The following is a 23508-nucleotide window of genomic DNA, read 5'->3' on the forward strand; positions in this document are numbered from 1 at the left end:
TGAATTCCATATCATTATTTTCTTAATGTCTGCACGCTGCTGCTTTGTTTTGGAGCAAACCTTAAGTTGCTCTGACCTCCGTAACTGCTACCCCATGTTAAAGAAGGCTGCAGTTAAACGTTGTTTTACTCGTTGATTATTCTAAAGACTGTTGTTTTAATTCTTGTTTGGTCTATAAAAAAACTGAGGAAAATATCCACATCACACATTTCTAATGTTCCAACATGACATTGTCAAATATCTTTTTCATCCATTCAACATTCCCAAATCATAAATTATATTCAGTTTATATGCTATGTAAACTAAGAAATAGCAAACCCTACACCTGGGAAAACGCACAAACATGATCTTGGGTTATTATTAAGTATTTGGAGATGAAATCTTCTGCTGATAGGACTAATCAATTCCACCATCTAGGATCCAATAAAGCTTACCGTGCACAGCAGCTTTGATTTCCACTATATCCATCTTTGAGACTTCAAGTAATGTGTTTAGTCCCGACCAGAATACATATTCAATTTGTTTTTATCTAAACCTAATATATAAAAGAAGCTCTCCGCTTGGACACTTTTAAGACGTCTTAAGAAGTCTTAAAAGCCATGATGTCACCTTCTCTGAAGATCAATGATTTGAGACAGAATGTACCTAAATAATTTCAAAAAGCCTTTTCATTAAACCAGCTAAATGTCCGAATGCGATGACGATTAAGAAGATTTCGAGTGTACTAGTATTTGCACTTGTTCCAGCAGTCACAAATAGAGTTTCCGTTGCTTGTCAATGTGAAACAAAAATGTGAAATAAAACAAAAGTAAGAGTAAGTCATTTTGCAAAGAGAGCCAGCGAGGATGCTGGAGCCTGTGTGCTGTTGAGTTGACATTATCCCGCTAGAGGTCCACTCTCGGCTTAGAGTACCATCACTTTCTGTCCTCTCTCTCTGTCCACTTTTTCCTGTCTGCTCTTCCTCCCCCCCTCTCTCGCCTCAGGTCCATCTCAATTAATACTCTCCCACCTCCCTTCGAGGGCCTATATATACAATTAGGCCCGTCTAAAATCGAATCTCATGGAAATTGCCAGGGAGACTAACGCTGCCAGTTTGACTGACACCACCGCTGGATTTGTATTCAGCGCGAAGAACAGCAGGCACCTACACATGCAAATGACACACACACACACCACCACACACACCCCACACACACACACACACCACACACACACACACACACACACACACACACACACAACACACACCACACACCACACACACACACACAACACCACACACACACACAACACACACCACACACACAGCGGTCAGGCCACGATGCCCACTACCTTTACCTTACATAAAAGCAGGGACAGGTGACCCAAAAACACAAGGTACGGTGAATTGAGCAGCAGGTGATGCTTTTGAATACATCACGTATGGATTTATTGTCAACAGTACGATGTGAAAAGGAGAGAGTGTGTGATGTGTGTGTGTGTGTGTGTGTGTTGTGTGTGTGTGGTGTTGGTCGTGTGTGTGTGCGATGCTCTCCGGCAGATCTGCTCCACTGGACAGACCTGCATCATCCCAGTCAAATTATTCTGATTTGGCTGCTGATTTCCTGAGGCATCCCTCTGTGTGTGTGATAGAGGGTGTGTTGTGTGTGCTTTATGTTTGATTGAAGGCCTGTGTTGCTTGCATTCTTGCATAGGATTGGTGTGTGTGTGTGTGTGTGTGGTGTGTGTCGTGTTTGGTGTTGATTTCCTGATGGAAGCCTGTTTCATCATCTGTTGCCATATCCCATCCTGTCTCCACGGGTGACTGGTGTTGTGTCTAATCACTTGAATGTGATTTGTGTTGATAAAAAACAAACACCGTCTTCTGATCGAGGGCTCCGCTCTAGTGTGTGTGCGGTGTGTGTGGTGTGGTGGTGTGTGTGTGTGTGTGTGTGTGTTTTGTGTGTGTTTGTGGCGTGTGTGTATGTTTGTTGTGTTGATTGCAGGCACCCTTTGGGGCTTCCAATCAAACATTGTCAAGATACCATGCAATGTCCCATAATAATACAAGGACAAACCTTTTTAGTGCTGACACACAAACCACACACACACAACACAACACACAACAACATCACACACACACACAGCACACCACACACACACAACACACACACACACCACACACACACACACACCCAGACAACAACAAACACACGTGCATATATATATATATACAGTGGGGCAAAAAAGTATTTAGTCAACCACCAATTGTGCAAGTTCTCCCACTTAAAAAGATGAGAGAGGCCTGTAATTTTCATCCTAGGTATACCTCAACTATGAGAGACAAAATGAGAAAAAAAAAATCCAGAAAATCACATTGTCTGATTTTTAAAGAATGTATTTGCAAATTATGGTGGAAAATAAGTATTTGGTCAATAACAAAAGTTCATCTCAATACTTTGTTATATACCCTTTTCAAAATGTCTAGGGCCACTGAAATACAAGAAAAATATATGGCACTATTGTGACTGAACACAATACGAAGGACTGTTGGATAAGAAATAAAACCATAAATGATGACCCTTCAGCCGACGGACAGTGAAGCAAGTGAAGTTGGTCTGAATTTAAAGCTATACCAGCAATAAACCACTAAAACAATCCTGATAACAGATAGCAGATAGCTGCTCAGTTATGATCTGCTGAGTCACATCATAAGGCCTGTGGTAAAACTCTCAATATGCCAATAAACACACAGCTGTGACTCTTTATTGCAGTGTTGTGGTTCCTGTGTAGCGCCCAACAGTGACTCTTGTTTTGTTCAATATGAAGTGCAGCTTGGCATGGGTTTTTCAAAATGAGCACAGCCGAGCCAACAGCAGTGGTGGAATAAAAGTACATTTACTAAAGCATATTGTTTTCTCGCCATACTTGTATTTATCTTGGGTATTTCATCCCTTCTCTTCCAAATACCGGCAGTGGCTCAGTCAGTAGGGGCTTGGACTGTAAGCCGTAGGGTCGCCGGGTCAAGTCCCCGACCAGAGCTACAAATGTGGTGTGGACTGCTACTTGGAGAGGTCCCAGTTCACCTCCTGGGCCCTGCTGTGGTGCCCTTGAGCAAGGCACTGGACAACCCCCTTTCCACTCCCATTGCTCCCCGAGCGCTGTACAATAGCTGCCCACTGATCCTAGTACTAGACTCCTGGTACTAGGATGAGAACACATTTCACTGTGTGTGCTGTTTGCTCTGCATGTGTGACCATTAAAGAGGGTTTCATCCCTCCCAATATTACATTTAAAAATATATATATTAATACACTTTGGAGGCAAATATTGTAATTTTTTCTCCAATACATTTATTTAACATTCATAGTTGCTAGCTTCTTTGTAGATATCAAAACATATATCTGCCTTTATGGTATGATGCAGTAATGTACTTCTATAAAGTTATTATAATGTCTCAACATTGACAAACTATAATATTAAAATTATATGACGTAAAAGAAAAATATATATATTCTATAACACTGTGAAAAGAGCCATTCTGCCTAATGAGTACTTTAACGTTTCATATTGAAGTACATTTAGCTTCTTATACTTTCTTACCAAAGCTTTTGTTTTTTTAGGACTTTTAAAAAAGTATTTTAAACTGTTGTTTTGCTTTTTTAAGTAAAGGATTACTTCTACCACGGCTGGTCAACAGTCAGTAGACAAGTCAGTCTCAGTGTTAAGTAAATCCCAATGATTTGCTAATCCACCAAAATATGCCTCTAATCTTTCCTCTGGGAGAAATACCTTCAATCTCCATGACAGAAAAAACACTTTCTTAGTGAGCTGAACTCTGCATGAATCATGAACCCTGTGAAAACCAAGTGCAGTATTTTCTCCAGAAGCGCACATGATGAACCTGAGATAACTGAAGGATACATCATGGACAGTGTGAGCTCTCCCACTTAGCGCTTCATGTTCTTCCTGCTCCACAGCAAAATACTTCTGTAGTAGAGCTGCTTTTATCCCATAGATCTGGGCTGTGCAAAAATGCAGCAATACAAAATCGGAATAACACTGAATAACTGAGTGTTACAACAGAGATTAACTAAAACTGAACTTTGAGTTCAAAGGGAGAAGAACTGCCAGTTGGTAAGAGCACAAAAGACCAGTGGCAAAAAGTCAAATGGAAACATAAAAATACCTTACTGACTAAACGAACCTTGTGGAAATTGTTACTGAAAATGACAACTTGTGGCCGGCTTTTAAAGAACATTGTCAAATGTATTAATTAATTAATTAATTAATTAAGGTTTGAAGATATTTTTCCAAAGTGATGTCTACAACTTCATTGGATTCAAAAACTCTTCACCCTTAGATGTCAGTTACTGAATTTAAATCTTATTTAAGCTCGGCCTAGCGTGGGGTTAAATGTGTTACCCATGCTCTGTCATCTGATATGGATCAATTTCAGCCAGCAGATCAGACAGACGTTACCATGTTTGGGGCGGCGTCGAGTCAATGTGAGAACAAACAGCTGAGAGAACTAAGCCGGTGGACATCACTGCCTGTCACCAACAGAGTGTCCGACAGAGGGACCGCTGGTAGACTGAAGTGAACCCCAGGAGGTTAGATGTTATGAGGGGCTAAAGGGTGACACTCACGGGAGGTCGTTTGGGGTCCACCTGTGGTTCATCCCTCAAGTGTGCGGCCTCCAGGATGTGTTTCACAGCGTCCATCCGGAACCCGTCCACTCCCTTCCCCAGCCAGAAATGGATAATATCCTAGAAAACAATCATAAGTACAAATTGTATTAAATCTACTGAAGTGCTGAAGGTATTTGATTAAATAAATTAAATTGTTGCATTGTACACTAACGTCAGTATAAGCAAGCACAATATGCACACAGGAACGCTCTACCATTGCTTTTGTGATCAGTTGGCCATTAAACATTATTGCTACAGATTACACAAGTTTATGGATACCTTAACGATCATGGGTCAACACTGACTAAGATTTGAGTATGAGAGATAATATTTGAGTCACAGAAAGTGGTTGAAGAAATGAGTGCAGATCATGTATGTGAGGGAGCAGTGTGTGGTCATGTAATCTTACGATGATCTCTTGGCGGACATGTGGGTTTCTGAAGTTCAGGTCTGGTTGTTCTTTAAGGAACTGGTGCAGGTAGCATTGTCCTCTCAAGTCATCATAAGTCCATGACGAGTTCCCAAAAATACTCACCTGAGAGAGAGGAGGTAGTCAGAGATTAGTGTTAGGAAATGTACGCATTAAAAGTTGCCATCTACTGACTATATCGTTTTTTTTGCTCCAAATAATCTGTTTGTTAATTCTGACAAATGGTGTAGAGCTGCAACGATTGTGTGTAATTATTCATTATATGCGTTAAAAAGGGCAGGAAATGCTGTTTTCAGCCCCTCAAATGAGGAAATGTTGATATACTATACTACACTGTATACTTCACCTAAACAAGACAATTAAATATATCCCCCTGGACTTTGAGAAACTGGAAGAGACATTTCAGTATTTTCTGACATTTTAAAAGACCTAACATTTCAAATGTCAGTGCAAATCAGTACCAACCCAGTTATTGGGCTTTGGAGCAGTTGCATTGCAGTCGGTCCAGACGTAGTAGTCCTTGTAGTGGGGATCTCCAGTCCGGCTCAAGTTGAACCAGCGGTGTCGGTCACTGGTGTGATTGGGAATGAAATCCATGATCAGCTTCAGACCTAATGGAAACCGAGAGTCACAGACATGCTACCATAAAAACGAGACATGTGGTGATCCCATAGACTTTGATCCACCATCAGAACTCTACATGCACACAGGAAATTAAAAGCACACACCTTTGTTGTGCATTTCAGCCAGGAGCTCTTCAAAGTCGTGCATGGTCCCAAAGACAGGGTCGATGTCCCGGAAATCTTCCACATCGTAGCCAAAGTCCTTCATGGGAGAGCGGTAGAAAGGACTGATCCACACTGACTTGATGTTCAGGTACTCGAAGTGATGCAGCTGCTCCTGAATTCCTGTTAAAGACCAGAATCACTACAATGAGGAATACTGGGCTACTTGGTCCAGAGGCAATTGCTTACACACAGTCAGCATCCATGGGTCAACTTCATATAATGCTAACACTTTATTTTGAATTGGGTTATTTATCACTGCTTTCACACAATTCATTTAATTCTAGGCCCTTTTCAAAACACTTCTTAAGGAGAAACACCATGTATTTAATGAAATTAAGATGTTTTGTCATTGTGACAATAAACCTCTTTTAAGTTGTTTTCATTGGTTAGTCAATGGGTATTGGTTGAAGCTATTTTTCAGAAGATTTTTTTATGAATTGTGCATTGAAATAGTAAACTGTCAATATATAAATCAACACACATTATAATATAATATTATAGGTAAAGCTACCCATAAGGGTATAAAGCCTGAACATGGGCCAATCTGCACAAAGTGTTTACTTTTGGTGTATATTTTAATGATAATACTTTTAAGGACCTAAGGACTTTTACTTGTATCAGAGTATTCCTACACTCTGGTACTTCTACTTTTACTCAAGTACAAGATCTGAGTTGGCTACTTCTTCCACCTCTGCTTTTTGTGGAGGGGCCATGGATGTAAAAATATGGACCCCTTTGGGACGCTAACTTCCGGGTCAGCCTACAAACAAACGTCATCACTTCACCCCTCTGTAGTAGGCCTACAGCACTATGCGGGGTCTTCTTCTCACCTTTCAGGTCTCCCACCCCATCCCCGTCGGAGTCCCTGAAGGAGCGGGGGTACACCTGGTACACCGGGGAGGCCTGCCACCAGCTGAGGCAGCGCGGGGACAGCGCGATGACCGTGACGGTGAGAGCCACCAGAGCCAGGGTGCAGGCCACAATCAGCCAGAAGAGGATCTCCCGGGGCACGCGATACCGGGCCTGGGAGGAGTACAGCAGCAGCACCTCCTTCGGCATACCGGCGTACGGCTTGATCTGCGTGTACTCCTCCGCCAGGTCCTGGTTCTTCTCCCCGCGGTCCGCCGCTTCTGCATCCTGGTACCCCGGGTTCATGGTGCACTCCCCCAGCTCCATGCTGCCACCGCTGGCTTTTCTTAAACTCATCTAAAGATTCCTTAAGACCGGAAAACACGCTGCTCTTCTTCAGGAAGACCGAGTGACTGAAAGAGCCCAAGATATACTGCACTTAGCGGGTCAGAGTACACACACAGACTTCTCTGTATCTTTCTCTCTCTCTCACTCACACACACACTCACAGCAGTGCCACCTGAGGAATGTGGGAGCTGGAGAGTTGGATGGGAATGAGGGAGATTAGCATTTCTTGTTGCAGTGTTGGCTGGAATATGTGGTGGGACAGGTCAGCATGCCCCTAACTTCAATTGAAGTGGAAATGCCACAACAAAATACTCTAGGTCAAAAGCCATTCATAAAAAATATTAGTTTTACCACAATTTACTAAAAAAAAAGCTCATTGTCTTTTTGGAAAAGTCTTAACCAACAAAGTAGCTACAGCTGTCACATTAAAGATATATACAATGGGATATATATATATATTATTTTTTTTTTTAAATCCTCTGGAGCAGAGAGGCGCTGTGGATTATTGTTATTGATTAATGCATCAGTATTTCTTAGGGTCAAAACACTAAACACAACTTAAAATGAGCGTTTAGTTTATTTAATAAAAGAGCACATGTTCAATGTGAAAAGTGACAGCAGTAATATATTATTTGCAATATATAAACATAATAAAAAAATGTTTTTTTTAAACACCTTGAATTTCAGGGGGGGACGCGGGGCTCCGTTGGCCGGGCGCAGCGCCCCTCCAAGACAATGGTAGGGGAAACACTGATGTGTTACCCACAGAGCACAAACTGTCATTGGATAAGACCAATACAAATCTACAAACTTCCTATTCTGTTCTAGTGAGAAGCTCAAAGACACAAAGTTCACAATTGAAGTTGACACTGGGAAAAAACAACAAGCATTAAACCGTTTTCAACTTAAATCCATCTTTTATTGACGTTTATGTTCACTGTATGGTCTGTAACATCACAATAGCATACTGGGGAATTAGTACAGGAAGAAGGGATTGTGAATACCTCGGTGTCTCAAACTTTCCTTCTTTTGTCCTCTGAAAGGTCAAAATGAAGGAGAGTGAGTCAATGCACACCAGCTTATTACCTTATACTGTCTTCAAAATACAGCATTCTTATAAGAGCTAAAAAGCACTGGAATAAATAAAAAAAACAAGAGTGGAATTTATCATTGCCATCATACAATTCTAAGTATGTATATAAAGAGAGACGATAGAAGGAGGTGGTAAGGAGTAAAAGGGATCATATCCATACTAAAATGCCCACGTGAGGAATGTCAAGTCTGTCTTTTGCTGCTTCTAAAATCTTGCCTCCCTTCTAAGGTCTTCACGGTCACATGAACCCTATCGGCCCAGAATTACTGTATGCTTTTTAAAATGCTCCTTACTTAACATATAATTCAATCAAAGCAAGAACCCATGATCTAAGTATTCCTATTGAACACCAAAGCCTCTTGTGAATCTTGAGATTCCACAACCATAAAAATGTGTATTGTTTTTTTTCTAAATAAAAAGGGAGCAAAGAGAGACTGATGCTGCAGTGCTGCTTATACTCAGTCCACGCAGTGGGATCAGTGTGAATAATGAACAATTACATTCTGAAAAAATAAAGGTTTCTCCTTCCTTCCTTCCTTAAGTCCTCTCCTAGCCCAGTGTCTGTTATAGCTTAAACATAAACCCAAAAAGAGGACTTTGTTCAGCTTGGTGAAACCTAATACAATGTTAAAAAATATCAAGCAGAATATGAAGAAATCCACAATGGTAGTGATTTGAATTCAGGAACAATCTCAAATTAGATCGAGTGGGAAAAAACTATTTTGAGGGTCAAAAAAGGTTGTAGAAAAAATAATAATTTCCTGCATTTTGTTCCAGTTTTTTCTCTATGTACTTTTAACCTCACTTATCTTTCTAACATTGTGTTCCACCTCACTGAACATGCCCACATTACCCCCATCCGCCCAGTACATCTCACACACAAAATACACTCCTCCCTCCCTCAATCACAAAACATGCACAACTATAGACCCCCCCCCCACCACAAACAAAGAAAAAAAAATCAATCATCCCATTAAAACAACTGCAAAAGAACTACACATTCAAGTACCTATTCGTCATATGGCACCAAGAGCAAGTGTACCACAAGAACAATACAAATCAGCAAACTGTTAGGCCTATTCTCTTTCAAAACTACCACTTCAGAAAGCTCAATGAATTTGCCATTGAATGATTGACAAAAAAAAAGTGTATATTACATTTTTGTAAATAATTAAAGCCTATTTTTAATGCATCTACGGGAAAGAATACACATGCAAAGTATGTGTACCCCAATTTGTCTATGCGCACATTTGTTAAAAATATTTAAAAAGAACAGGCTTTGTTTCAATCACTTATTAGTGCTAGGGTTTTACAGAAATGAAATGAACTCCAGGTCGATCCAAAGAGTCAAACCAGGGCTTCCAACGCGACCGCCCCCTGCCTTTGAAGCAAAGTCTATGAACAATTGAAGGACAGCCATTAGTGACAGTGTCCCTCTTCTACTTCATACAGTGAAACACCAACAAAATCCCTCCCAATGTTCTGTACAAGGTATGTCTCATGCTCCCCTCATCATTGTATTACCCATCTGTAATAGGACCACAGCCACAGTACTTTGAAAAGCCATAGCACACAAAAAAAACATTACAAAGAAAAATGAATGGAATATTTTTCAATTAAAACAAAAAAAAGGCTTTTTTTGTACACAGGATATTGGAGAGATAGAAAAGGCAAGTTGCAGCGCAAGCAGGATTGTGTGTGTTGAAGATTCCTTTATCCCAAAACCCTGTCTTTGGACCGATGTTGTGCGGGGAAACTGTGTGCAACTTTGACTTTTTTTGTGTTTTTATTTGTCTACACACTAAATGAACAAAGACCACACGCACGTTAGGCAACGACGAATACCATAGCTATGAATTAAGATGAAACAAACAAATCAAAATATAGCTATATATATATATATGTATATGACTTTAATATATAATTTCTATCTGTTAAACAACAGCAGGCTGAATGCTTGTGGTTCTGGAAAAGGAAACGACAGAGCAGGGGGGAAGAGAGAGAAATCTAATGTTTTGTTAACATCCTTTAAGATACAGGCGGAGAGAAAGTGAGCAGGGACGTGCAAGAAGAGTCATCACACTTGAGCTTAAACCAACTCCTCGTAATTCAAATCTGCTGCGAGGCACACCAGATCCTGGTGGTGGGGGGGGGGGTGTGATCGGTGTGATCAAATAATGCCACAAATTGCAGCCAAATAATCCCCTTTGGTCCATTCAGGATCTTGCAAACGTCTTTGAGCGACTGGCTGGGGAATGGCGGGCTGACGGTCGGGTTCGAGGGTCTCCCTTCTCTCTCAATTCTGAGGAATGCACCAAAGCGGCTCCTGGGTCTTCCTCACCTGGGTCTTCCTCAATCGGCGACAAAAACTACCACCACAAAGAAAGCAAGGAAAACGAGTGGCAAGAGAAAGTGTGCTTCTTTGCCTCTCTGAAGTATATACTGTATAGCTTTTTCCGATATTAACGCAGTTGTTCTTTTTGTTCCCTGTTTTGTTCTACAGAAAGAACCTAAATCTGTTTTGCAGTCCTCTACAAAGAGTGTGTGAGTGTGTTAAAACCAGGATTTCTGCTGCCATTGATCTCTTAGTGTGAGGAGTACAAATTAAAAAAAATCCAGAGGAAATTAAAAGGGTGACTATGGATGTGATCTCGTGTGGAAAAGTGGTCCTGTTTTTTTTCCTTTTGGATCAGGCAGTCGGGCTGGACAGCTACCAGTGGTACTCCAACTCGGCTCCGTTCTGCAAGAGGAAAGCAATGGAGAGGACGAAGAGGGGAAGATGGTAGGAAAAGGAGATGGAAAAGAAGATGGGAGAGCATGATGAAAAGGAGCACACATTGTTATTAGGTACAGTAACACAATCATTACAGTGAAATTCGATGATTTTGTTCCCCAACCTGGACTTCAAGGCCAGGTTTTCCTACAATCAGCACGACGAAAAGAAGCACAAAGTAAAGTTACAATAGCAGCGTAAGCCAGGGCACACTTTACACCTCAGTGTGTGTTCCTGCGGCAACAATACGCCAACACAACAACCCCAAGGCCTTTCGTCAGAGAGGGACACAGAAACGAAGACTGTTGCGTGCAGTTGTGGAAAGACAGAGAGAGGAAGGTGCATGCGTGTAGGGTCGTATACGTGTGATTTGAGAGGGTGGGGGCGGACAGGACCAGAAGACAACGACCATTCATCCTCCCTAAACCTGGACAGTGATGTCACAGACGTACAAACACGCCTTAAAGTCACGGAGATCCACATGCTAGAGAGAAGGTCAGAGACTGATGGGAGTGACGGGGGACGGGGACGGGGGGGTAAGGTCACCACTTACATGCCTGTAGGAGTGTGTGTGAGTAAGGTGTGCGAGTAGATGGGTTGGAAGAAAGGGGGGTGTAACATTTATATATGTGCTCACTTACCAAATGAAACAGGAGGGCTGCGTTAATCAGAGGGTGAACACACAGTTAGACAAATCGATACATCCCGTGAGTGTGTGTGTGTGTGTGTGTGTGTGTGTGTGTGTGTGTGTGTGTGTGTGTGTGTGTGTGTGTGTGTGTGTGAGAGTGGAACAGTTCCCGTGTTAGTGTTGGTAAGATTAATAACATTTCTTCAGAGAGAGAAAAAAAAAAGATTTATTTAATGACGGATAAATACCCATAATCCTTTATGTCATGTAACTTTGTTCTTCTCTGAAGTACTGTAAAATTACCATATGGTTGGTTATCTGTTGAAACATCAATCTAAGCTCTGAATATGGGCGGTTGTGAAGGAGCAGAAGTTTGCCACAAAATGTTATTAAGGGCCATTTTACTGGTAAATATGTAACTTAAACCACAAATACTTCATATGCAAACCTTAAGACAGTGTTCCTTAAATATTCTTGCTCTTATGATGGCTATCACTTCTATTTAAAGCCACTGTGTGTAGAATTTGAATCACAAGCCACACAGAGTTACCCGAGGACAGTCAACATCACAATCATTTGGCTGGAATCACAAAAACTCTACAAATAGCAGATTTAAGTTAGGTCTTCGTCCTTACAGACAACAAGACAAGGTGCCATCAACATCACCTCACTAAACACCAGCTACCATCTCACACACACACGCTAACAATTATTAAAGTGTGTCATATTTGATGTTAGTGTGTCATTCCCTCAGACACATCGGATCCATCACAGAAAAACACTCAAATATTTGAACACGATCACTGCAACAAAATATGAAGTGACAAGGCGACACAGATGTTATTGACTCCTTGTTTTCAAGCCATTGTGTAAGAAATAGGCATGTTTCTGTAAAACAGGCAAATCAAGATATTGGCAGAACCCAAAAGTATACAAAGTCTGCCGGCTACACAACATCCTTAGACACAATTAACTGGAGTGTATCACCAACTATTGATCTGTACCGACTCCTACAATACTCAAGCTTTTATTCACCTCTACTAAAAGAGAACTCGGATTAAGATAGCATACGATACTTTAGTTTTATTTACTACAGTTGTTCACCACCAACATAGCTGAATGCAACAAAAGGTGAACAACTAACAAAACAGACTAACAAAAGCTGCACATTTGGATCTCTGGAACATACTGAACATAATGACCAACTACAAAGAAAGGACAGCAGCAACGGTTCCTGTCTCATGAACACAGGCTGATTGGGGAAGCTTTGAGTTAGGACAACAAATACAAATAAACTGCTCAAAGAAATCTTCGATGCACTCAGTGGAACACAGAGGAAATTCAACAAATAAATAACAACAAAATGATTTCACTTGCAGTCGCTGGGTTTGGTGAAAGTGCTAAGGTTCCGCAAGAAAGACTCTGGACAAAAGCTGTGTTGTCATGCATGCACAGGCCATTACCAGGGCTGAGAGGAAGGTGCGCATCATGCACAATGCCCAGAAAAAACAAACAAATGTTTATCGAAAGGAATGAAAGGATGTGCTTGGCACTGAGGTAAGTTTGAATATTTAACCTGCTGTGGTTCGAGTGGGAAGAAAAATGGAACACACAGATACCAACAGCCTGCTCCACGAGACAACTTAAAACTCGGATGTTATGCCTTCGTATAACATCTGAGTTTGAGTACAAATGGTCAAAAAAGGACAAGGCTCATATTCATTGAATATACTGATACTGACCCCATCTTCCTCCCTGTATGGGTTCAGACGGTTGTATACTGCTTCAATAACACTGCGTCTGCAGGAAGGGGAAGACACAAAAAAGTGATTAGGTTTCATTAGCTATTCAATTCAAGCCATCCATCCAAACAGAGAGCGAAACCAGCTACAGAAAGGTGAAGTAAACTGCAAACTTTGAATGATATTTCTACTTAGTCCCAATGACATACGTTTTTTTTCTAAAACTAGATAACTGCCTTTTTTTTCACATTATATTTTCATATTAATATTTATTTTTCTGTTTTCTTTTCTGTTTTTTTACTGCACATTTTTATTCCATTGCAATGTAAATACTGTTATATTTTACTATATTTGTTATTATTTTTCTAGTTCTCTACCTGTGTTTTTAATTCTTGTTTTACTTTTATGTATGCACCACGACACCAAGTCAAATGTCTCGTACGTGTAAACCTACCTGTTAATAAACCGGATATTTTCATACAAGATGCTTAAGGCTCCGGATTAACATACAACTATCCTGTTAAAGTGACACAGTGGCCGTTTCTCAATCTCGAGGTAACTGGATACTACGTCATCGAGTGCCGCCGAAGGACTGTTCCAATCTCCAGCATACTTGGAATTCCACCGAGGCCACGTCCTTGGTTTCGGGGTAATTTCGAGGCTGCACATGGGTAGACTTCGCGTCCTTCAAATCCCCACAATGCTTTGCGCACGGACCAATTTCAAAAACCCTTGCGGAGAATGGCTGAACCGACGCAGTGCAGCACACATTTAAATGTAAGTATGTAGTGGCGTAGAACATGTGTTGGTAAATATGTTACTTTGTTACTTTGTTGCATTTGTTATCACCAAAAATGTGTTCAGTGAAAGTAGAGCAAGTTCATAATTAGATAGACATCGTGAGGTATTTATTTTCGGTACAGTTTATGTTGAAACCGTTAGAGAGAGTGGCACACTTGTTAGCCTTTTCCATTCTTCTTTGTTTTCCGAAGCCGTGGCTTGGAAGTATACTTGCTTCGTTTCTGAAGGAAGTGACTTGGAAGTATGCGACTACCAAGCCAGTATCCTCACGATTGAGAAACGGCCAGAGTCTTTCAGAGGGTGCTGGTTCTTACTTGCTGGCGAGGCCTCCCCCTGGTGGAAGGGGGGGCATGCCGATGTCGGTGGACAGGCTCCTCATCACTGCTACCAGGTCAGGGAAGCCCTCCTCCCCGGGCCGAGACAGCATCTCTGAAACAACAGCGTGATGTTACAAAGACAGTGTTCACAGAGCTGCTGACCGCCAAGAACAGCTGAGACAAGAGAGGAGAGGGAGAGGAGAAGAGAAGAGAGGAGGGAGAGAACTAAAATGTGACAAATGAGGGGGAAAGAAGTGAAGATGGAAAGTGAATATCTGAGAGAATCCTGCAGCTGAGTTGAGTGGCATGAAGCCAGGTCAATGTTCAGCCAGAGCATTCCTCTCTCTCTATTCTCTCCCAGTATTAGACGGTATCTGAAGCCAAACACCCGAATACATTTCACATCAATGTTTACACTGATTTGGGAAATTATTTGAACCCACTTTGGTGCACCGATTAAACCATTCATTATTTAACCATTTTATACAATAACTACCTCCTGGTTTTACCACCTGCTTTTTATAATCTTACAATAGATGTGCTAGACCCAGGGGTTTTTACCGCTCTGTGGATCAAGAAAACATTGGTATTAGGTGAGCAGAAATCTGACAAACCCTTGTTTTGCACTAACAGTAACCCTCGTGTTAAAGAAACCAACAAGGAGTATACAATGACACTGTGTTCATTGGAAGTCATCTTCATAAAAGAAGGATGAAATGATAAAGAAAGAGACAAAGACAGGAGAGGAGCAGGGAATCTGTCCAAACAAGACAGGGAATGTTTGAGTGAGAAACGGGGGAGAAAGATGCGTTCAGGGAGGAGAGGACAGAACAGGGGATAGAGAGGGGAGATGCTTGCTGAAATTGAAAAGGAGGTCAGGATGGTGTCACTCCTCCGCTGTGAGCCGGAGATAACTTGGCTGGAGGTTTGACAATAGACAGTGGCAGGGTCATTGAGTGGAGAAAACATGCATACAGATCTGTGTCAGAGGGAGAAAGAGCCCGAGTCTCCAAGAAAAACTTTGTAAGAGCTAAAATAAAGACCTGTTTTTCCAATTACACCTTTATATACAACAATAACGGGAGGGATTGCGGTTTAAAAACTTAAAATTACTGAAATGTATTGACATTATACTCATTTTATAATCAATTATTCAAAGATTTCAACATTAGTGTTACTCAAAATCCCTATTTAATACAAGTCTATACCTATTTAATGACCTTATATTCACACATCAAAACTTAAAAGGTCCCATGCCATGGCCATTTCTACTGATCATAATTCCATTGTTGAGGTCTACTAGAATAGATTTACATTGTTCAATTTTCCAAACGTACGTGTGTGTGTGTGTGTGTGTGTGTGTGTGTGTGTGTGTGTGTGTGTGGTGGCCTCCCGAACGGTAGTTCGGTCCTAGTTTGGAGTGGAGTGGAAATAAAAGCTACATAACACACAAGGGGACGGGTAATAACCGGAAAAGCATGACATGGGACCTTTAATACTCAGGAAAAATGAAAGAAATATTCTAAAAATGAACATCAATAATGTATAATATTCAAAGATCCCATTATGTTTGTACATACAGTAACAATGGTCTTTTTTTTCTTTTTTTATCAGCCGTCCATTCTCACCTTCCACTCGAGACTCCATATATTTGTTGAGCTCAGCGTCTTTCCTCACAGCCTCCTCGGACACTTTGGGAGCGTTGGGCAAACACACTAACACAACACTCATGTTATCCCGACTCCCCTGAGACGGACGGGAGGAGAGAGGAGTGGAGAGGAGAAAGTAAGAGAAAGAGTTATTGTGAAGTGCTGAGAGAAATAATGAAGATTTCCAAGGCAGAAGTATTCAAACAGTCTGCAATATGAATCACAGGGAGGCAGTGTTCAAACAGACGGCTTCATGTCAATCATTTTACAAAAACAGGCTGTTTTGTATTCACCTTGCTCTTTGACTGAATTAAGGCGCTTCCACGTTGAGAAATAGTTTGCAAACGTGCAGCTGTTTTTTGTAATAGCTCTTACTGCCAGTCGGGTAAATTATCCCAAATATAATGTATTGTTTAAAATGTACTGACGCTACAGCAGCTGAAGGAACAAAATTGCATCCAAACCCAGAAGTGAAAAAAAGTAGCAGGTGATTACAATGCCATTGTGCTTTTTACATTTTGAATCAATTATATTTAACTAAATTCTGCAGCTGATCAGGAATAATGAATATCCACTTTTCAAGCCTACAGAATGCCAGTGTTTCATATTTTATAAGGAAAATGTTATGTTCATGTTGAGTTTCCATGTTCAAAACTGCTCATATGAAGTTGTTACAGCTTGCATTAAAAAAAAATCTAACAGCCTGAATGTTCCACAGTCAATCTCTATAATGAGCAATCACAGTAAAAACACACAAAGGTCATGCTGAAACCCAACATGTACACACCTTGTGCAGGCAGGTGTCCACCACTTCATTGCAGACTCTTTCCAGGTCGTCGGACACCTCAAGCCTAGATTTGACAAACTCGCAGAGCTCCTCGTTGGTCATGACGTCCCAGATGCCGTCACAGGCCAGGACGATAAACTGATCCTGTATCGGGGCCCGAACCATCTCATAGACTTCAGGTTCGGGGCTGACCAGCTGCTCTGTGGGGCCCTTCCCGTCCACACACTTGTAGTCATAGTCCCCCAAGGCCCTTGAAACAGCCAGTGACCCGTTAACCCTCTGAATCATCACCGAGCCGCCGGCGTTCTGGATGCGCTCTCTCTCGCGGGGGTTGCAAGGCTTGTGGTCGAGAGTGGAGAAACACACGTTTGAGTTGCGGTACAGAACGCCTCGAGAATCGCCACAGTTGACGAAGAAGAAATGCTCGGGTGACATGAGGATCCCCACCGCTGTGGAGCCGCTACGGTCCATGCCGTTCCGAAGGTCAGAAAAGCTGCGCATGTGCTCGTCAATCTTCAGGAAGCCTGTCCGGATCCCAGTTTTGATATTCTCTACTGTAGGAGGAGCCAGCGCTGGAGGGTCACCGGTGGAGCCGTCTGGCCCAGCAGGGGGGCCGTGGGTCCCTAAGCTAGCACTCATTATGTGTTCCAGAAGATGCTTGGAGCAGTAGTTGGCCACCTTTGAACCAGCGTGACCATCGTAGACGGCGAAAAAGGACCAGTCAGTCATACCAGGAGCAGGAAGTCCGAGCACGGCTGTGTGAGCGTCCTCCATCTCCACCCTCCAGCCCTGCATGGAGCTCAGCCCGTAGCGCAGGCCGTTGCCCTCGTCGTGCAAGTTGTGCTTCTCCGTCCGGGGTTTGTCCAGGAACGCTCCCATGGCTCCGGCTGGGAAACAGACCCACTGCTACCTGTGGGAGAAAAAAAGATACACGACAGAATAAGAAAAAGGGACACTGAATTTGAAGTAAACGCTGCAGGCCTGTACCATGTTTTACCAGAGTATACCATGTTATCACAAGCGAAAACTATAAATAACATAGTAGATACCGTAATTTTCGGACTATAAGCCGCGCCTTTTTCCCTATTTTTCGACGCTGCGGCTTATATAACGGTGCGGCTAATCTATGGATTTTTACAGCTAACGGCCACCACCTTTAACTCTATGGGCTCTATGGCCGGTCCGCACCTCCCACCTTTAAGCGGCGGGTTCCAGCAGGAAAAGCTGGAGGCCAGAAAAGAGTGAGACAGGTAGCGCGCAAAAGTAAAAGTGGAACCGAGAGTGGTATGCCGCTGCTGCGGCTTATATTCAGGTGCGGCTTATAGTCCGAAAATTACGGTACATTGAATTCATGTTTGTGTTTAACAATAGTAAAGCCCTGGTATTTTGCATGTTGGATCAACAGCGTGGCTTATTATTACACCTACATTAATGTTNGCTCTTCTTACTTTTCCGATTGTTCACACAGGGTGAGAGAGATTGCCAAAGTTGTATCTGACATTGGCTTTTATTTATGGAGTGCTACAGATAGATTAATACTTTGAACGAAATGAAAGCTGCCTTGTGTAAAGTGGCTTGGAAGCATACGTGCTTCGTTTCTGAAGGAAGTGACTTGGAAGTACGCGACTACCAAGCCAGCATCCTCAAGATTGAGAAACGGCCACTGTTTCCTTCTAGATTCATCGATTTCACATTTCCATACACAGGCTGCTGTTGCTTTGAGAGGGTTGTTGAATACAAAATGATGTTTCCTGCTTTTCTCTATTTAATACCTTATTAACAGAATATCTTTGGTTTGTAGACATTGAAAAAGACCTTTATGGACCAAACGATTAATTGATAACCGTTAGTTGAAATGATACTAATGTAAAACCATCACTAAAGCTTCCCAAATCTGACACATTCTGATCATTTACTAGTAATTTGAGCATTTACGTTGTGTTTTTTTATAAATATGAGATCATCTGAATAATATAAGCAGGAATATCCTCAGCAAATGCTTTGATCTTCAGATATTATGATCCGCTGCTACGTTTTAAACAACGGACATTTCTGTCTAATTGGACTACTCACAACATCCTCCAGCTGCCTCCAGATGTGTGCTGGTTCCTCCATAAATCTGCTCCTAAATTGGCCTGATTATCATGTGAATGAGGGTGTGCGTGTGCGTGTGCATGTGTGTGTGTGTGTGTGTGTGTGTGTGTGTGTGTGTGTGTGTGTGTGTGTGTGTGTGTGTGCGCACCCTGTCCTGACCTTCTGTGGGCCAACAGTCCTCACTGATCAGGCAAAGGGGAACGGACTGTCAGCACTGCTGGGTCCTCTGTCAGGTGTTGACATGCTGCATAAACATCGAGTGAGGGGCCGGGCTGACCCGAGGGGCCGAACCCAGCGTGAATAATCTGGAGAGTCACTCAGAGGAGAACAACTTTGACTGGGCTAAATCTGTAAATAAAAGTGAAGGACATATACACCCGGAAGGTTTACCTGCTGTTTTTTGCAGCAGAGTTTCTATATTTTACAACAAAACAAACACAAGTTGTTATTGACAGAGTTTTTTTTTTAAATGCTGGAAATGTCTGTAGAAATATGATTTAAAGCATCTAAAAGTCCGAAGTGATGTCTCAAAATGTATTTTTTTGTTAGATATATATTCAAGCACATTTTTTACATTTTAAATACAATTTTAAATGTTGCAACTTGTGCATGAAAAGTCACTTTAAAAGTGAGTTGATGAATAAAAAAGTGTATTGTGCGATTTCTTTTGTCTAAAAAAATGTTTATTTGATTATTTTTAAATCCACCTGTTGATTGCATTTCCATTATATGAAATAGTTTGATAAAATGCAACACAAGTGAAAATACCAATTTCCGGAAGAAAAAAAAAGTGAAATATTTAATGAGAATAGATTGACTGTTTTGTGATTTATTCAAATCAATTGAGCCCACTGTAAAGAGCAGACCTATTTTGGATGACTGACACATACGATTGGTGTATTAGCCTCAGTACTGCCATTAATGTCTGCCATTATGAATCAGGCTTGATGGTCTGTGATTGGCTGCTATAGCATATTGAGCCCATTAGCCTCTTCAGTTCTTAGGGGATCCGTTCAGATCCAAATCAATGAGCTCCACTTTTTAAAAAGGACTTCAACAGATGTGACCTTTGAAGCATCAAAGTTACCGTAATTAAAATTGCTTAAGACTAATTATTAAAAATAAAAACCTGGCACAGTAATGCTCGGATCCTCGCGCAGCATCAAACCTTCTCAATCACACACAGCTGGAAACATTAATTATTTAACGAGGTAAGTTCTAGTGATCTGTAGATAACATAGAGGGCCTCAGGTCTTTATGTACCGAGGAAAATGAATCCTATCCTATAATTATGGATGTGGACACTCATTTCCCACAAGGGAGAACATTGTGTGCCTGTGCTGTCTCTCTTGCCCCCTTAGTGCTATGACAACACAGGGGGGAAAAGCCCGTGTATGTCCACACACACACACACACACACACACACACACACACACACACACACACACACACACACACACACACACACACACACACACACACACACACACACAGAGAAACTTCATTATGGTGATTCAAAGGTCCTCGGCAGTATCTCAGCCTCAGCATAAGGAGCTCTCTAGTAAACGTCTGGATATAAAAATGTGCTTTTGATGGTTTCCCAGAGAAACAGTGGTGTGTGTTTTATCAGAGGCGGTTTGCCACGCCTGACATGATCCTATTTTGAATGGTCCTCTGCAGTAATAAGGTCATTTGTCTTGTGCAAAGGAGAGAGGATCTATAGGTGTCATAGGCTGAGCTGGAGATAAATGTGAACGGCTAAGAATGTGGCCGGGAAAAGAATGGACGCAGTCAAGCCTTTCCTATCTCAGCTTCAGTTTATAAAAAAAAGCGTCTGGAAACAAAAAGAATGCAATTAAAATCTCTGAATCGTCTGTTATCCAGTTTCTTCTGCAAAACATTTAGCTTTACGGGGAATATGATCTTTTGGAGGCCACATTCTCGCTCTCTTTTAGTTTTCTGTGTTGTATATACTGTCATAACTTATTTATTTCCAGCCAAAGATCTCTTGAAAATGTTTGGTTGGATAAAAAATACATTAAAAAAGTTGCTCATACTGAATAGTTCCATTTGTTTAGGATGGTAAGAAAGTCAATACCAAAAACTAGAGTGGAAATGACTGGTCGATTAATCGTTTAGTTGTTTGACAAAGATATTTATTTAGATAATCTATAGTTTAGTCATTTTTCAGCAGAAATAGTTAAACATACTGTCCGATTGCAGCGTATCAAATGTCAGTCATTTCATTGTAAGCTAACTATTTTGGGGTATTTGGACTTTTGGTTGAATAAAGAAAGACATTTGAGGACGTCCGTGTGGATCCAGGAAGAGATAATGGCAAATATTTTGACTTTCATAGAAAAAACAAATATCAGTCATTTGCAAAAAAAAAGTAAAAGATATCTGCTGATTAATCGGTAACGGAAATAGTTGCTGCACTAATCAAATGTGGCTCTCCAAAGTAAAGCAAACTAGACCAACCCCAGGATTTGACATGACATTGTTGTCCTTGGTTTGGACAAACAAACCAAACTGCAGCTTTCAAAGTGCCCTACATCTCAATGGGCTTCTAGATGCTTTATACTAGAAAAAAACGAAACAAAATAGGCTATCTGTAAACAAAGCGGAATACTTTCTGTTCAAAACCACGAACCAAATGTCTCCTCGTGCTTCTCCTTATTTCACATTACATGTAGTGCTCTCCTTTTTCAACTAAAGCTCTTCTTCCTCTAATAACAAAGTGCACACAAATGGGTTGTTCAGTCGGCGCTGCTAACACCTCCTCCATCCTTCTTGTTCAGTAGATGGCACCTCTCCTCACCGTACAGCTGAGGTTGATACAGTGCTGCTGGAGGTATGAATAGACTCTCTCCGACCTGTAGCCTCAAAGCATTTCTTCACTCGCCTGTTCATCGTCACACACTCGTCTTCATGTTAGAATCTTCTTGGATCAGGCGGGAATGAGTGTTTTCACAGCTATAGTGGGAATCCGATTATCATACAGGGATCACAGTCGTCATGGAAACCAAGGATGGTGCATGGTGTTAAGCCAGCCCTTACACATCCCAGAACATTGGGAATTAGTGTGAAATTTCAGCTCCCTTAAAATAAAGATGTGAAAAATTCCGTCTTTTGTATTGGGAGATATTCTCAAGCGTCTGACCGTGTTTGTGTTTTTTTAGCCTACAAGTTTGGCATTCATTCAACCTGTCGCTTACTCTAGTTGTGATATCTTAACACAGAGCTAGTATTTCACAAATAAAAAGGTGCAGTGCTGATTCACAGAGGAATAATCAATACTCTTAGGGTGTCAGGAAATTAATAATATTTGAAAGGACGGTGTGATTTGGTTCAATGTAATAGTTTAATCAAAGTTCTTGGCTTTAAATTGTCTCAGTGAATATATTAAATATAATAAATAACACTCCTATCAGAAAACGTTGATTACATTTGAATTCTGTTTTCTTGCCGTCAGCTTGGAGGTGGAAGGGAGAACAGCTTGCCAGTCATTTATTTTTATAATTGCACAATGATTATTAATGTCTAAGGAACATTTGGGAAAGAACAGGCTGTAACAGCTGCTGCAGTGAGGACATACTGCAGGACAGACTCCAAACTGAATCATGTTAGAGTACCTTAGTCCCGCCATTTCCATCAATTTATGCCACATGTTTCCTAACAACAACCAAACAGATCGAATCTGCTTTCAATCAAGCCCATTTTGGCCAACTTAGAGTAAACATAGACAGATGCAGACACAGCATGGCTACTATGGCAAATGTAGGCCGGAACAAAGCATTTAAATTACCATAAATATGCAATTTATTTAGTTAACGCCTCTTCAAGAAGTGCTAATGACTAATGCATATGAAAGCTGCAGAGCAGGGTGATGATTTAATATCATGGTAGAATTGACCTGGTATGGTATCCCTATCTTTATTCATCAATACGTACATTTTATAAACAGGACAACGTTTTGTGAGAATCTCTTCTGACTGAAGAAAAAGAAACATTCTGCCGCCCACAATACGACCAGTGTGTAATGTTTGAAGGGCTGGGAAGTCTGAGGGGACTCTCTCATGTTTCTTGGAGAGTGGTCCAGAGAGATGGAAACAATGCTGTGAAGAGGAGATGAAGAGAGAGAGGACAGCCATCTGCGAGCTGCAGAAAGCTTCTGAGTGGAACGTTTGTTTCACACCTCTCCGTCTCTCTCTTTGTCTCCTTTCTGTCATCGGTATCTACTCTTCCTTTCCTTCCATCCTCCTGCATTCCCTTGGCAAACAGGTACTAACTTGACTAAATGAAAGCCTGTCGCAGCCCTAATTTATAGCAGCTTATCAATGTGGATAGCCTTCCTGTTTATTACCCTCTAAAGATATTCCTTGTCCACACATTTAAATTAACCAAGAATGACTAGAATTGCTTCCTTGAAGTTGCACGTCAAGTTACATTCCAGTACATTTCAGTCAGCTGACGCTTAAATCCAAACCAACTTACAATCAGTCATTTGCTGTAACCCTGAAGATACAAACTCAAAAA

The 23508-nt window shown here is 41.3% G+C and overlaps 2 protein-coding genes across 6 annotated transcripts in view; both read right to left on the reverse strand.

The window, feature by feature from the left end:
- Positions 1-7370, reverse strand: part of slc3a1 (solute carrier family 3 member 1) — an 11252-nt gene extending 3882 nt beyond the window's left edge. For all 3 annotated transcript variants that reach the window (XM_010782084.1, XM_010782086.1, XM_010782083.1), the window contains exons 1-5: positions 6719-7370; positions 5829-6008; positions 5566-5711; positions 5080-5205; positions 4629-4748 (exon numbers count right to left, since the gene is read on the reverse strand). In XM_010782084.1, coding sequence (XP_010780386.1) covers positions 4629-4748; positions 5080-5205; positions 5566-5711; positions 5829-6008; positions 6719-7094 — 948 coding nt within the window. In that variant the 5' untranslated portion in view covers positions 7095-7370. The remainder of the gene's footprint in view (positions 1-4628; positions 4749-5079; positions 5206-5565; positions 5712-5828; positions 6009-6718) is intronic.
- A 612-nt stretch (positions 7371-7982) lies between these two features.
- On the reverse strand, positions 7983-17797 carry ppm1ba (protein phosphatase, Mg2+/Mn2+ dependent, 1Ba). 3 transcript variants are annotated; one of them, XM_010782089.1, is made up of 6 exons: positions 16876-17797; positions 16068-16185; positions 14437-14551; positions 13322-13379; positions 11593-11609; positions 7983-10918 (listed from the first exon to the last, which is right to left on the reverse strand). In XM_010782089.1, coding segments are annotated over exons 1-6 (1188 nt in total). In that variant the 5' UTR covers positions 17755-17797; the 3' UTR covers positions 7983-10917. The 3 variants fall into 3 exon arrangements, with proteins under 3 accessions (XP_010780391.1, XP_010780390.1, XP_010780389.1); XM_010782087.1 differs by lacking the exon at positions 7983-10918 and adding an exon at positions 10935-11098; XM_010782088.1 differs by lacking the exon at positions 11593-11609.
- Between the last annotated feature and the right edge of the window lie 5711 nt (positions 17798-23508).

This window comes from Notothenia coriiceps, unplaced genomic scaffold (assembly GCF_000735185.1).
Source record: "Notothenia coriiceps isolate Sejong01 unplaced genomic scaffold, NC01 NC01_scaffold00024117, whole genome shotgun sequence".
Lineage (NCBI taxonomy): Eukaryota > Metazoa > Chordata > Actinopteri > Perciformes > Nototheniidae > Notothenia > Notothenia coriiceps.